This window comes from Ictalurus punctatus, chromosome 3 (genome assembly GCF_001660625.3).
Source record: "Ictalurus punctatus breed USDA103 chromosome 3, Coco_2.0, whole genome shotgun sequence".
In the NCBI taxonomy this organism is placed as follows: Eukaryota; Metazoa; Chordata; class Actinopteri; order Siluriformes; family Ictaluridae; genus Ictalurus; species Ictalurus punctatus.
Genome location: NC_030418.2, coordinates 31,447,046 through 31,462,431, shown reverse-complemented (window position 1 = coordinate 31,462,431; position 15,386 = coordinate 31,447,046). Strand labels below are relative to the sequence as shown.

General features: G+C 36.2%; 1 protein-coding gene across 1 annotated transcript; it reads left to right on the top strand.

Moving 5' to 3' along the window:
• The first annotated feature begins 781 nt into the window (after positions 1-781).
• LOC108263484 (von Willebrand factor A domain-containing protein 7) lies at positions 782-15,312 on the top strand. The gene is made up of 16 exons (XM_017464307.3): positions 782-852; positions 1,272-1,474; positions 1,570-1,842; positions 2,133-2,226; positions 2,786-2,899; positions 4,133-4,313; positions 6,105-6,274; positions 8,560-8,672; positions 9,607-9,723; positions 9,923-10,132; positions 12,081-12,213; positions 12,336-12,488; positions 12,592-12,684; positions 12,771-13,039; positions 13,496-13,789; positions 14,168-15,312. The coding sequence occupies exons 2-16, from the start codon at positions 1,277-1,279 to the stop codon at positions 14,567-14,569; spliced, it is 2,814 nt and encodes a 937-aa protein (XP_017319796.1). The 5' UTR covers positions 782-852; positions 1,272-1,276; the 3' UTR covers positions 14,570-15,312.
• The last annotated feature ends 74 nt before the right edge of the window (positions 15,313-15,386 follow it).

Here is a 15,386-nt window from a genome sequence, read left to right as displayed (position 1 = left end):
CTTATGACAGGGTACCTTGATTATCATACTTTAACATAAACCTCCTATCTCCCTCACAATCATCTTCTTCCCATCATGTTTCCCTAGCTTATCTCATCATTTTCAATAATCTCTTTCAGTTTTCTTTTGGTTCTCCAAACAGGGAAGTAACCCTCTGAACAGTCACTTCTCCGAAAAACAGAGAACTCATTGAGATCATAAAATGCACAAAATGCATTTGCTCATTTTCTTTAAACTGTTCTTTCTCTGATCTGAACTGCTATGTTTACAGAACAGTTGGTATGTCAGTAAATCTTAATTTTTCTGCATAGATTGGCACCCACTTATATCTCTGTGTTCAATACCTCAGGAAATTTATGATCATCTAACCAGCTACTTTTAACTTTTCTGCAGACTCCGATGAAGTTCAAAAGTGACTGGGCTTTTTTTGTTGCAGCTCCAAAATTATGGAAAATCCATAATATCTCCCATTGTGGACATTTTTAAATACAATTTATAAACTTTTTTATTATTATTCTCCCAAGCATATTGGGTCTTTTTATCAGAAGTTTTGTATTTTGATGGTTTTATTTCTCCTTTAGTATCATTCTTTAGTTTTACTCTTTTTTTTTTTAATTCATTTATTTCATTTTATTTGTGTTTTCATTGTTGTTTGGATTTACCTGAGACTACTGAGAAATTTTGGCCAATGTTCTTTGTTCTGACATGTGCTATGAAAATAAAGGTGATATCATGTTTCATAATGGGAGTGGCTTTCACAACCGTTTTTGAAAGTATTACAGAAAGGAAAAAGCATAAGGAAATGTTCACTGCAACAGAGGTTCACTGATCATCTAGACCATCAACTTTAAGGTATGATTCACATTATTGCATACTGTTTTATTCATTTCATTATTTCATTATTTAAGAAATATATACAGTGGGGTCCAAAAATATGAGACCACATTGGAAATCTGGATTTGATCTTTGAAATGGATGAAAAGATTTGAGTCCATGCCAGCTCAATTGCACACTTTTATTAAAGCAATATCAGGACATACCAAATACTAAGACATTTCAAAGATTCTTTTCTTCACTCAAGTTGTTGTCAAGTAACATAATTTACAATGAAAATTGCATTAAATTAGAAAATAATGCAAAAGAGAGGCATTTTCACTAGTGCACTAGACTTTTGGACTCCACTGTATATAAATATTCAGAAAGCAAGTCTGTTTATATAGTCATATTATGTTTGGAGGTTATTTATGCCAAGTCTTTATCTCTCTCCAAAGTTTTGATGATCATAACCACAAACATGCTGATCAAGACATTGATGTATTCCATGATGTTCCTCATGACAAGTCAAACTCTGGCCTTTAAGATTTTGTGGTCAAATTCAAAGAAGCATCAGGACATAACCCGTGATGCAATTTTACAGACAACAGCCGATATCTGCAGATTGCGAGCGTTACAAGAGGGACAAAGTTTTGTTCTGGTGAACAACACTGTTAATACAGTATCTGTTGAAATATAAAAGTATTTTTTAATAAAACATGTATTTTATATCAGTGCATGAATTTCCTATTGCAGGCAGGTGAACCGACAGTAACTTCAGTGGCAAGAGGGTGTTACTCATCTGATTCAGTCAAAGATTTTCAAAGGAGCATTGATACAATAAGTAAATGCAATTCCTGGGTTGACATTAGGCATCCTTTTACTGGAAGTTACCATTTTGACAATGAGGAGTTTTTAGCTGGATGGAATCTTATTACTAAAGGAGTTTCTGCTGTCAAATACAGTATCAAGCAGCAGAGTTATCAAGCTGCCAGAGAGGCACTTGGTAAAATCCTACACACTTTGCAGGTATGACACCATGTCACTGTACAATAATTGCATTGCTAATAATTAAGATACTACTGTATATTGTAGAATATAGAAGATACTATATTGTATATTTCAAAATAAAGTTAAAGATGTTACACGTCATTGCTATAATAACTAAAGAGATGACCTAGTTTTATTGGGCATTATATGGTAGCTATTAAGTTAAATACAAGGATGAATTTTTAGTGTTTAATTAATAACTAACAAGGCCTACTTTGATCTGTCGTGTTTGTATTGTAATCTGACCCTGGTTTATGTCTTTCACTAAGGATTTCTACAGTCATAGTAACTGGATTGAACTAGGAAACAGAGAACCTTATTCCACCCTGATTAAACCAGACACCCCAATTAACAACATAGCAGGTAAATGAACACCCATGTGGTTACATGAATGTTTCTCTGCAGATGTGTTTACCCGTTTGTTTGTTTGTTTGTTTGTTGTTGTTGTTGTTTTTTTCCATAGAGTAGTAGGACCGGTGGTGGTATACATGTGTTATTTAATCATTTAAGACAATGACAACTAATCTCACGACATTTGTTATACATTAATAACATAAGAAGATTCCTTCATGACAGCTTTATTGAAAACTATTATGACAAGATACTAGTTATAGGGGAATTTTTTTTAAATCTTATTAATATCTATCCTTGTTTTTCTCCTGCATCAACCTCAATCTCAAACCTCAAAATCCCCTTCAAATGCTATTCAGCTTTAAATTATGGTATATTTCGTGTATGAGCCCATTTGGTAGTGAAATACATGGCAATATTCACACATGATTTCATAGTTCATTTTATTAAATGAAGATATTCATTATGTGGAAATTATTCTAGAAACAAAATGTACAGCATACCATGTTGGAGGGAACATGAAACAAATATCTGATTTCATAAAACATAATTTTCTTATGTTCTTTGCCAGATTCAGCAACCTGCAGGCCTTGTAATGGCAAAGACTGTACAGGAAACATCCTGGAAGAGATCATTGCACAGAAGAAATTAACATCAGGATATTTTGGTTTCTCAAAACCAAAAGGTAATGTGTAAAATCTGGTCAGCGATGAAATAAAGACAGAGGTAATCTAATAAAATTAGGAAGGAATTCAAAGGAATAAAGAATAAAATGCATTTTATATAACTATGTAGAAAAGATAGCAAACTAATATGCACTGCAAGCAATAAGAGGAACATACTGCATGTCATTGGGTAGGTGGAGAAGCAAGATGGTTTTAAATTGGGGAGGGGCAGTGAAGGCACAGAGATGGAGAGGAAGAGGGTTCTGTAGTTTTGGGGCAGCAACATAAAAAGCCCAATCTCCCATTGTGTAGAGCCGGGAAGAAGGGACAGCGAGCAGGTGAGCTGAAGATCTTAGAGTATGTGCTGATGAGTGTGGAATAAGGAAGCTAGAAAAATAGGTGGAGACCAGACCATGAAGGGACTTAAATATCAAAAGAAGTATTTTGTACTATACACTCCTGGGAAAAAATAAGTCCAAAATGGCAAATTAAATAATTAAACAAATGCAATCTTGAGACCTCATATGCCACCATTTGCTCGTTTACTTTTTCTGCAGTGAACTGTTTTGGGGGGGGAAGCTAGAAAAAGGGAAATTTACTTCTTGCATGCAAAGGTAAAATCATTACCAGTCTTATATGGCTTATCCACATACTGATACTATGGGCATGTGACTTGGTTCAGAACAAAGAAGTCAATAAGCCATTGCCTAAGTTTCAGTTAGACACATAAAGTCAGTGCTTTGGTTCATACAGTGCCCTCTACTAATATTGACACCCTTGCTAAATATAAGCAAAGAAGGTTGTGAATAACTGTCTTTATTGTTTAAACTTTTGATCTTTTGTAAAAAAAAATTCAAAAAATACTCTGCTCTCATGCTCTCAATTGCAAACACAACACAGGTTTATCAAAAAAAAAATCTTGGTTAAACATAAGTGTGCAACAATTATTGCCACCCTTTAAGTCAATACTTTGTGCTACCTCCCTTTGCCAAGATAAGAGTTCTGAGTTTTCTCTGACAATGCCTGATGAGGTTGGAGAATACATGGCAAGGGATCTGAGACCGTTCCTCCATCAAGAGTCTCACCAGATCCTTCAAATTATGAGGTCCATGCTGGTGGACTGCCAGAATATTACATAAAAAATAAATTCTGTTTGCAATGAATTTTTTTTATTTAAAAAATGTATACCAATTTTATTCACTCTGAGAAACAAATCAAATCACCTGTATCTTCACATTTCATTTCATCTTAAGGAAAATGCAGTCATGGAGGAATAATTGATCCATCAAGTTGGTGGCAAGGTGGAATAAATAAGGATGCTTCCGATTCCAGCCATGGTCATCTACATGAAGTGGCAGCATCGGTAGCCACTGCTGCTACCAGAGAGCTACTGCAAGACATTAGAGCAGCAGTTGGAGATTCTGAGTTTCTTAGGTATCAGAGAAAGCCTTTCAATGTATAAAATAAGATTTAAGAAATGATACACAGTGCTGATCTCATACAGCTCTTTAAACAAAATACAACATAAAACAACGGCAACCTGAGTAGACACATTACAGTTTTTTTTTTTTATTATTGAAGCAAAAAAAAAAAGTTATCCAACACCCATTACCCATGTGAAAAACTAATTTCCTGCTTAAAATTAAAATCTGGTTGTGCCATCTTTAGCTGCAATAACTGCAACTAAACACTTCCAATAACTGGAGATCAGTCTTTCACATCACTGTGGTGGAATTTTGGCAAGTCTTCTTTGCAGAACTGCTTTAGTTTCGCCACACTGGAGGGTTTTTGAGCATGAACTGCCCATTTAATTTTCTGCCACAGCATCTCAATTGCGTCAAGTCAGGACTTTGACTAGGACACTCCAAAATATTTATTTATTTATTTTAGCCATTCAGAGATGGACTAACTCCTACGCTTTAGATAAACTTACGGACTGAAGACCGGACATTCTCCTTTAGGATTTTCTGGTAGAGAGCAAGCAGAATTCATGTTTTTCTTTTTTTTTTATCCGGAAGGCCCTGAAGCAGCAAAGCATCCCCACACCATCACACTTCCACCACCATGCTTGACCGTAGGTAAGATGTTCTTTTTGTGGAATTCAGTGTTTAGTTTACGCCAGATGTAATGGGACCCCTGTCTTCCAAACAGTTCCACTTTCCACACAGTCCACAGAACATTCTCCTAAAAGGTTTGAGGATCATCAGGGAGTGTTATGGCAAAATTCAGATGAGTCTTAATGTGCTTCTGGGTTGGCAGTGATTTTCACCTCACCATTCTTCCAAGGATGCCATTTTTGCCCAGTGTCTTTCTGATAGTGGAGTCATGAACTCCATATGACCTTTATTGATGCAAAAGAGGCCTGTAGTTCCTTTGATGTTGTCCTTGGGCCTTTTGTGACTTCCAGGATGAGTAGTTGCTGTACTCCTGGAGGAATTTTGGAAGGTTGGCTACTTCTGGGGAAGTTCAGTACTGTGCTGTTTTTCCATTTGGAGATAATGGCTCTCACTGTGGGCCTTTGGAGTCCCAGAGCCTTTGAAATAATTTTGTAACCCTTCCTAGACTGATGTATTTCAATAAAGTTTTTCCTCATTATTTCTGGAATTTCTTCCAACTTTGGCATAGTGTGTTACTGGGTAAGACCTTTTAACCAACTTCATGCTGTTGAAAACGTTCTATTTATGTGTTGGTTTGATTGAATTGGGCGGCGGCGGGGGGGGGGGGGGGGGGGGGGGGGGATACAGTTTTACACAGGCCCAGCTGATGTTGGAGAACTTTTTTTGCTTCAATATATAGCATTATCATTTTAAAATTTTACTTTTTTGTTTACTCAGGTTGCTTTAGTTTTATCTTTGATTTTATTTTAATTTCTGAAACAATTTAGTATGAGACAAACACAAAAACAGAAGTAATCAGGATGGGGGTAAATACTTTTTCACAGTACTATACATAAATAAAAGCATACACACATGCCCAATCCTATGTACATGTTAGGTGTGCCATGTCCATTTGCCTCTTTGGGTGATGTTTCAAGCTTCACGTTTTCGATGTTATTCACAACCATATTCTGATTATTCCTCTAACATAGTGTTAAATAGGGTTAATCACACATTTTAAAATTATAACAGTTTACATGGTAGTTATTTCCTCTGCCTTCTCTTTAGCATTGAACCCAGGTTCATCTGCTCAGTAGTACAGTTATGTGTGTGACTCCTCATCCTTCAGACTGATGGGACTCAGCCAGACGTCAGTGCTGTGTTTTGTTATCGACACCACTAGCAACATGTCTGAAGACATTGACGAAGTCAGGAGAGTTACTTCATCCATCATTGACAGTAAAACAGGCACTGCAGCTCAACGTTCAGAATACATCCTGGTACCATTTAATGACCCTGGTAAGTTTGGTTGCTCTTTATATGTAATTCAGTCTAAATTGCATGCTGTATTGTATTGCTATTATTAACTTTAACAGAGAGAAAAAAAGAAAGACTGGTAAGAGAACAGTTGTATGTGATTACATACTGTAGTATACATATTAAATAGCTAAGTAAGTGTCACGTTCTGCATCAAAGAGGAGGAGACAGATGCACATCAAAGAGGAGGAGACAGATGCAAATGCAGTTTAAGAAGTTTTAATATATATCGGTGCATCACAAAAAATGTTAATATTGTGGAAAAGTGCATTTTTTCCTTAATTTAATTTAAAAAGTGGAACTTTCATATATTCTAGATTCATTATACATAAAGTGAAATATTTCAAGCCTTTTTTGTTTGTTTTGTTTTAATCTTGATGACTACAGCTTACAGCTCATGGAAATCAAAAAACCAGTATATTAAAATATTAGAATAAAGAATTTATAATACAAAAATTTTGACCTGAGAAGAGCTCTAATCAGCTAATTAACTCAAAACACCTGTAAAGGTTTCCTGAGCCTTTAACCTCTCAGTCTGGTTCAGGACACACAACTACAATCATGGGGAAGATGAAAGTAAATTTTGCATTTCATTTGGAAATCAAGGTCTCAGAGTCTGGAGAAAGAGTGGAGAGGAACAGAATCCAAGATGATTTGGGGTGTCATGTCATCTGCTGGTGTTGCTCCACTGTGTTTTTTCAAGTTGAGAGTCAATGCAGCGTCTACCAGGAGATTTTAGGGCACTTTATGCTTACATCTGCTGATAAGCTTTATGGAGATGCTGATTTCATTTTCCATCAGGCTTGGCACATGCCCACAGTGCCAAAACAACTAGTATCTGGTTTGTGACCATGGTATTACTGTGCTTGATTGACCAGCCGATGTGCTTGATCAGTAGCAAAGGGAACACCAGACACTAGATATGAGAGGGTTATAAATAAGACCGACTCCACCTGCCCTCCCTAAGCAGGTTCTGATCACTGCAAGTAATCTTGAACACCTAATTCTAATTACATGATTTGAAGGTGTGATAAACGGTGTTGGGTAGGTTACTCAAAAAACTTAATCTACTACAGATTACTAATTACTAAATTGTAATCTAGTTACATTGCTGATTACTGCATGTAAAAAGTAATCAGATTACTAATAACTTTACTTTCAGTTTACGTTCAAAACCTATCAAACCTACAAAAATACACTGCAAAGTGAAACTCGTGGTATGACATGATCAGAAAAAGTTGGATTTATCATAAAACATGCCTTGGGTGTTGTCACTGTTGATCTATCAGACCAATAAAATATAAAACTTTTCTAACTAGGCTCGTTTGGTTTCGCTAGCCAAGGGGAGGCATAGCTAAGCTGTCATTGTATGGGTTTAGCTGCTACAGTGCCATTATCTTTCCTCTGCTCATAGCATGTTCACATTAACTGGAATTCATGTAGACATTTACACACCTTGTTTTCCGGCTCAGCCTCAGAGGATGTTAGTGTTTTCGTTTCAACCCCTTTACCGGTAAAAAAAAAAAAAAAAAAAAAAAAAAAAATCTGTGTATATCATTTGGCAGAATTGAGAGCTGTCAGCCAATAAGACATGAGTATTTCCACGTATTTTCCTGTAAACACTGTCTGATTGGTCTCGCCTCCGTTCACTGAAGATATCAAATTACAACACGGCCGTCTTCTTTTACTGACATTCAGTTGCGTAATGATAAACCGCTCCAAGTGGAGATTTATACGGGGCTAAAGAAAAAGTCTTCGGGGGAAAACATGATTTATTTTAAAAATACATTTTACTTAATATTGTTTTCTTAACAATACATTTGTAACGCAAGCAACATAATTTTATTGACATCAGTAACTGTAATCAAATTGCATCAATTTATAATGTAATGCGTTACATTACTGCATTATCAGAAAAAGTAATTAGGTTACAGAAACATGTTACTTTATAACGCGTTACACCCAACTCTAGTGATAAATGTAGGGGTGTATTTACTTTTTCCAGGTTACTGATCTGTTTTTTTGTTGTTGTTGTTGTTGTTGTTGTTGTTGTTGTTGTTGTTGTTAATTTAAATTGTGACAGTTACTGAAAAATGTCAATTTTATGTATCATTTGATAGAGTGTATCAACGTCATTAACAGGCACTGTTTCAAAGAGGATCAAATGTTTGCTTGACAAATTTGTCACGCAATTTGTCATAATTTTTCACCTGACTGTATATAAACAAACAATAAACTATTTCCTCTCTGCCTACACATTCTTTCAGATTATGGCCCACTTTCAAGAACAACTGATCCTAATGTATTTAAAAAGCAACTCAATGCACTTACAGCTGCTGGTGGAGGAGATTCTCCTGAAATGTGTCTCTCAGGACTTCAGGTATGATAAAGTAGTTTAGCTGTTGGATGCTCTTTAAATCAGTCAGCTCCTCACTCATTCAGTCAGTCAGTCAGTCAGTCGGTGAGGCTCTCCCTCATTTAGTCATTCCATCAGTCAGTCAGTCAATCAGTCAGTGAGGCTCTCAATCAGTTAGTCATTCCATCAGTCAGTCAGTCAGTCAGTAAGCCTGTCAATCAGTTAGTCATTCCATCAGTCAGGCAGTCAATCAGCTGGTGAGGCTCTCAATCAGTTAATCATTCCATCAGTCAGTCAGTCAGTCAGTCAGTCAGTCAGTGAGGCTCTCCCTCAGTTATTTATTCCGTTATTCCATCAGTCAGTCTGTCAGTCAGTCAGTGAGCCTGTCAATCAGTTAGTCATTCCATCAGTCAGTCAGTCAGTCAGTGAGGCTCTCCCTCAGTTAGATATTCTGTTATCCCATCAGTCAGTCAGTCAGTCAGTCAGTTGGTGAGGCTCTCCCTCAGTCAGTCATTCCATCAGTCAGGCAGTCAATCAGCTGGTGAGGCTCTCAATCAGTTAGTCATTCCATCAGTCAGTCAGTCAGTCAGTCAGTCAGTGAGGCTCTCCCTCAGTTATTTATTCCGTTATTCCATCAGTCAGTCAGTTAGTCATTTGTAAGTCACTTTGGATAAAAGCGTCTGCTAAATGAATAAATGTAAATGTAATGTAGTCAGTCAGTCAGTGAGGCTCTCCCTCAGTTAGTCATTCCATCAGTCAGTCAGTCAGTGAGGCTCTCTCTCAGTTAGTTATTCCATCAGTCAGTCACTCAGTCAGTCAGTGAAGCTATCCCTCAGATAGTCATTCCATCAGTCAGTCAGTCAAATCCCTGCTCTAGGCTGGCCCATACATAATACCTGTTTAGTCTTGACTAATTACAAGCATTCAAGTAGCAATCGTAGCATACTTTTTGTTCCAGCTCGCCATCACTGGATCTCCAACACAGACTGAGATTTTTGTTTTCACCGATGCTGATGCAAAAGATAAATGGTTGAGAAATACTGTACAAGCCCTTATTGAGAGAACAAAGTCTGTAGTGAGTACATACAAATTTTCATATACTGTACACACAAGCAATCTATTGATACTGTTGATTTATAAGTTTAAAAAAAATTTATTTAAAAAAAGATTTAATCTATAAATTGTAGATCCGATCATGTATTTGTCTTGCTTTCATCGCAACAATGAAATAATATAAGCAAAACACTAATTACATATTCTTTCTTTCCCTGAAGGTGACTTTTATGCTAACCAACTCCGTTAGTTCTCAGCATCGCAGAAGGAATGACGAGATTGCAAATGGCCAGCAGCAAGTTTCTCAGGTTTTCAATTCTCAGGTCTACCAGGACCTGGCTCAGGCCTCTGGGGGCCATGCTATTGAGGTCACCAAAGAAACACTGTCCCAAGCTACTAACATTATTGCAGTTACCTCTAGATCTACACTGGTAATTAAAGGAATACTTTGATAATAGAATAATATTACCACCTACAGCTAAATGCCAGTTGCATTATAGCCATCATTTGGTCTGCCATTCCTTTTAATACATATTCCTGGGATTGGTGTTAAATCTGCTCTGACCCTGAACAAGATATAACACTTACTGAAGATGAATGAAAGAATGAATAGTACCATCAATGACATGTTTTATCAATGTTTTTCTTTCAGTTAATTTAGCTGACTTTCTTTGACTTAGATTCTGACAAAAAAAAAAACAGTTCAGCCTACTACTCACCCCACTCTGCCTACTTTAGTAAATAATGCATAAATTATTTTGTAAATTGAATTAAATTAAATAAAATTTTATTTATATAGTACTTTTTAACAATATTTAATGGTTATTAATTTAGATTTAGTTTCCTAATGAGCAAGCCAGAGTCTATTTTGGCAATGAAAAACTCATTAAGACTGCATGAGGAAGAGACCTTGAGAGGAACCAGGCACAAAAGCCGAATAGTTTGATCATGAGTCATTCCTGTAAATTGCTGTAAATTCAAACAGTACTGCGTGTGTTGAAAAGTATGAGCATCATTTTTTATTTCATTAGCATTTTTAGCTTTAAGTCTAGACCCTGAATAATTTTGCATACCCTGAAAAAAGATCAGATTTAAGAGAACAAATGACATATAGTATACATAAAAATCATTTATCATCAAAACTTAGTTTCAGTGCTTGTATGAAATTTAATTTAAACAATTTTCTAATTGCTAGATTGAATTATATAGAATGAGTGTGATCAATTCATGTAATATTAATGAAATCCAGTTAGGCCATGAAATCTTACAAGGTTGTTAGCACTGACAGGAAGAAATAAATATAGTATTCAAAGAAAATCGAAAACACAATGGTAATATTGCTGCCTCAGCACACAAAGTTTGATTTTATTCAGGGCTTTAAAATTGATCAAATCATGTAGGATTTACAAAAACAAATTATTGGAATCTAACTCAATTAATTTATGTGAAACTGATGTAAATTAATTAGTTCAGTGTGCTTTTTTAATTGTAGACTGTTTTCAGTGAGTTCAGTCTTGTGCAAGTGAAACCATCCACAGCAATCTTTAGGGTGTTTATGAATTACCAACCACAGCAATCTCACAGCAAACAGCTATACATGTGGGGCAATCTTCAGGAGTAGCTATAGTTAGACAGCTGACAAGGGTCAAGGAAGGGTATTTTAATCAACGGTTTAAGAACTGCTAGTTTAAAGGAGTTAGGTACATAGCCAGGGTTAAGGGAGGAGTTAATTGTTTTAATAGAGGTTCGACTGCTTCTAGAAGTATCTGTATAAGGAAATGTGTCTTTAATGGATGTAGTGCACAAGCGTTAGCAGTGTTAGCTCAGTAGTTAAGACGTTGAACTACTGATCAGAAAGTCATGAGTTCAAACTCCATCACCACCAAACTGCCACTGTTGGGCCCTTGAGCAAGGCCCTTAACCCTCAACTGCTCAAATGTATAAATAAGATAAATACAAGTCACCCTGGATAAGGGTGTCAAAAACTATAAATGTATAGTTGGAAATTATGAAAGGGTTAGTCTGGCTGTAGGTCTGTATTCCAATCAGATCAGGTTATTTAAACAGGAGGAAGAAGGTGTGGCTCTGTCGTAGTAGGAACAAAAACCTGCAGCTTCACCTTTATGGATAAGATTGGACTGAACTACATACTATAAATTCTATATCCTATTACGGTATTTACTTATAAGTCTTGACATTTTATGCAGAATCTTCCTTCTTAGATTTGCATTTTTGTACAGTTTGTTGTTATCTTTAAAGTTTAGTGACCTTGCATGAGCTGATCTGCTGTGTTAAAATAAAAAATTAAAATTAGAACTATTTCTAAGCGCATTCATATTAGCATTGAGTGATGAGTAACACTCACTTTTCTGCTTCTAGGTCACTCTATTCCAGGCTATAAGAAATACAGCAAAAGTGGAAATCTTCTCAGTCTTTGTGGATTCTTCTGTGCAAAACCTGACCATTTTCATCACAGGCAACTCTCCAGATTACACCATCACTAGTCCCTCAGGTGTGTAGATTGGGAAATGAATCAATAACCCTCATTCTTAGATACCACTAAGAAACTTGTGTAATGTCAATATCATGCAATACTATGCTAAACTTCTATAATAATGCTGTTATCTAACCCAGGAATCTCACAGAGCAGCACTGAACTGATTGGGGCGTTGGGGCTTATTCAGAGAGTTGGTAACTTTCACACAGTGCAACCAAATATTTCAGACCCCACTGGATTGTGGCTTTTCAGTGTTAAATCAACACAGCTCTACACCATCAGAGTTGTTGGTAAAAATCTTTGTACAACTCTCCTAATTTGGTATGAAAGAATAAATTGCAAAAAAAAAATAATGTTTACAAAAATATTTCTGTTTTTCTATTTACTATACAGGTCAAAGCGAGGTTGATTTCCTGTTTGACTTTGTAGAACTTTCCCAGGAGTTTCATTCAAGCTATGCTGTATTAAACAGCAGGCCTGCAGCTAGTAAGTGAACGACTCTTTACATGTGACAATCAGATACTTTAGTTCTGAATAAACACATGTTTCTGCTTTGTTTGCCTTTCATTCAGACACCAATATCACGTTGATGGTATCCATGGTCGGTGGGGACAGTCTGAGGCCTACAAAGGTGTCTCTGGTGGAAGCCTCAAGTTCAAACTCTTTAAATGGAACACTAGAAGAGGTAGCTAGTGGGCAGTACTTAGTGACCTTCAACAGCATCCCAGCAGGAGAGTTTACTGTTCGTGTAGATGGACAGATCAGTTCTTCTAGATCTTCAAATAACACCTTTCAGAGACAGTCACCAACTCAATTCCAAACATCAAGTGTGACCATTACTGTAAGTTTATATTCCAAAAAATTCTTAAACAAATAATAATAATAATAATAATAATAATAATAATAATAATAATAATAATAATAATAATAATAATGCAAGCTAATTAATCAGCATGTGCAAAAGAACTATGAGATCAACACAGCAATTTCCATCCAACAAATAATCAAATTCAATCAAGGTTCACAAAAATTTATATATACTGGCTTTTACATTTTCTTATTTTGAGGAGTAAGAGAGTATTTTCTTGATACTCACCCTAAGAGTCAATGTGTTCATTCCAAAATTTTCTAGAATCTTATTTATTAAGCACAAAGTATACTGGAGACCAGCATTCCTTTTGGTCCACATTATTTACTGCTCATGAAAGCTGCTCAAGTGCAGTCAAAGTTTGCAAAGATTGATTATAATGGCTTTTACAGATTTTTAGGGATTGACTTTCTTTCTACTCACCCTTAGACTCAACCTGTTGGAACAATTGAACCAGGAAAACCATTCACTCTGCCTTTTACAGTGGAAACCAGCAGCTCTGGAGGAAGCTTTAATATCAGAGTCAGCAATGATCGCAATTTTGACACCCACTTTAACACATCCATAACTCTCGAGAGTGGGGGCAGTGCGAATGGTGCAGTAACTCTGACTGTTCCTGAAAATACTTCCTCTGGAACTGATGTCACTCTGACGATTGAAGCTGAAGAAATGGATGGAGGTGATTCCAATTACATTGTGCTGCGCCTTGCTATTGTTGCTCCGGTAATTACTTACATTACAGTACATTAAATATTCCAGGATGCTGTCAAAGAAAGTGCTAATGCCTAAATTCATTTTTTGAAGATCATGTTGGGTACAAACACAATAAGAGAAAGCAGTCTGTCTGCGTAATGATGTCAAACACCTTAACATAGCAAATGTCATGTTTTGTTGACATTTTTGGATAGCTAAATGCCTGCTGTCAAAATGATGCTCCTGTGCCACAAATGGAAGGAAATCTTGAAATTTAAATCAAGTAATTTAAAATGTCGAAATCTCACCATGTGTAGGGTTTTCACAGGCTGCCATGCATTATAGTTATTACAAAGTGACTGGGGCCAAACTGGGTAAAAACTCAACTTTTGTTTCTACTTCTTTAAGGTAACAGACATTACTCATCCACTATGTGAGGAGGTTACCATAAATGCTGACTGTTCAGTGAACTGCAGCCTTTCCTCATGGTACCTCACTGCCAAAATGACTGATGGGTCAGGTATTCAAAGTGTGAGAGTCCTCCAGGGAAATGGCACACTCATCACCACCACTGTTCTCAGTGACACAGGGATGAATGTCACGATGGTAGTCTACAACTCATCTTGCTGTTTCCGAGAGTTGGAACTGGTTGCTGTGGATGCAGTGGGAAATGTTGCCACCTGCTTCAAATCTCTGAGAGCTAGAGCTGCTCCAGGCGGCTTCACTTATGATGCAGAATTTCTCTTGATTTTGCCTGCTTGTCTTTGGCTAAATATTGGAGCCTCTGTTTACCAATTTATGCAGCTCTAAGAAATCTGCATATTTGGGCCTATATAATACTAATTCTGTAATTATTTTTTACATTACGCAGTAAAATGGTAGGTTTGTTAAAGAAAGAGATATAAAGAGGGTTTTATAATACAAGTTTAAAATATAAGTAAGTTCTTAAATGACTGGGAAATGTCATGTACATGCAAGATTTTTAAAAATACATTTCTATTACAATGTAATATCTACATGCAGCATAGGTTTTCAGGTTTCAGGTTCTAGTTGTACTTAATCTTGCAGGTTCTAGTATAGAATTAATGTTTGCAGTTGTAATTATGTAAACATAATTAAAATGTAAGTGCATGTATGTATGAATGTAAGTTTTAATTAAACTGAATTACATGCTGGCACCTTATATACAACAAGATTTACAGATGACGATGACGATGATCGGATGTTACTTAACTCATACAAGGTTATTTGAGCCATGTTTTGCACATACAGTCCCCTCCAAAACTATTGGAGCGGCAAGGACAATTCAATTGTTTTCCTGTAGACTGAAGAACTTTCGGTTTGAGATCAAAAGTTAAATACGAGCAGAGAGTTTAGAATTTCAGCTTTTATTCCCTGGTATTTATATGTAGATGTTTTAAACAACATAGAACATAGTACATTTTGTTTCAGACCACCCAATTCAAAAGCGAAAAACATGTGGCTATGTCAAGATCACGAGAAAATTAAGTCGTGATCACGAGAAAACAACAGAAAAAAAATTAATAATGCATTTCCTCTTAGGGCTTATGTAGAAAATAATCCAAGTAACAGCCACTACAGGTGAACAGACAGATTTTCACATTTG

Coding starts and splice junctions, on each gene's coding strand:
- LOC108263484 (XM_017464307.3), top strand. CDS start 1,277: ATGATCATAACCACAAACATGCTGATCAAGACATTGATGTATTCCATG. Junction 2,227..2,785: donor CCCAATTAACAACATAGCAG/GTAAATGAACAC, acceptor GTTCTTTGCCAG/ATTCAGCAACCTGCAGGCCT. Junction 13,040..13,495: donor CATCAAGTGTGACCATTACT/GTAAGTTTATAT, acceptor ACTCACCCTTAG/ACTCAACCTGTTGGAACAAT.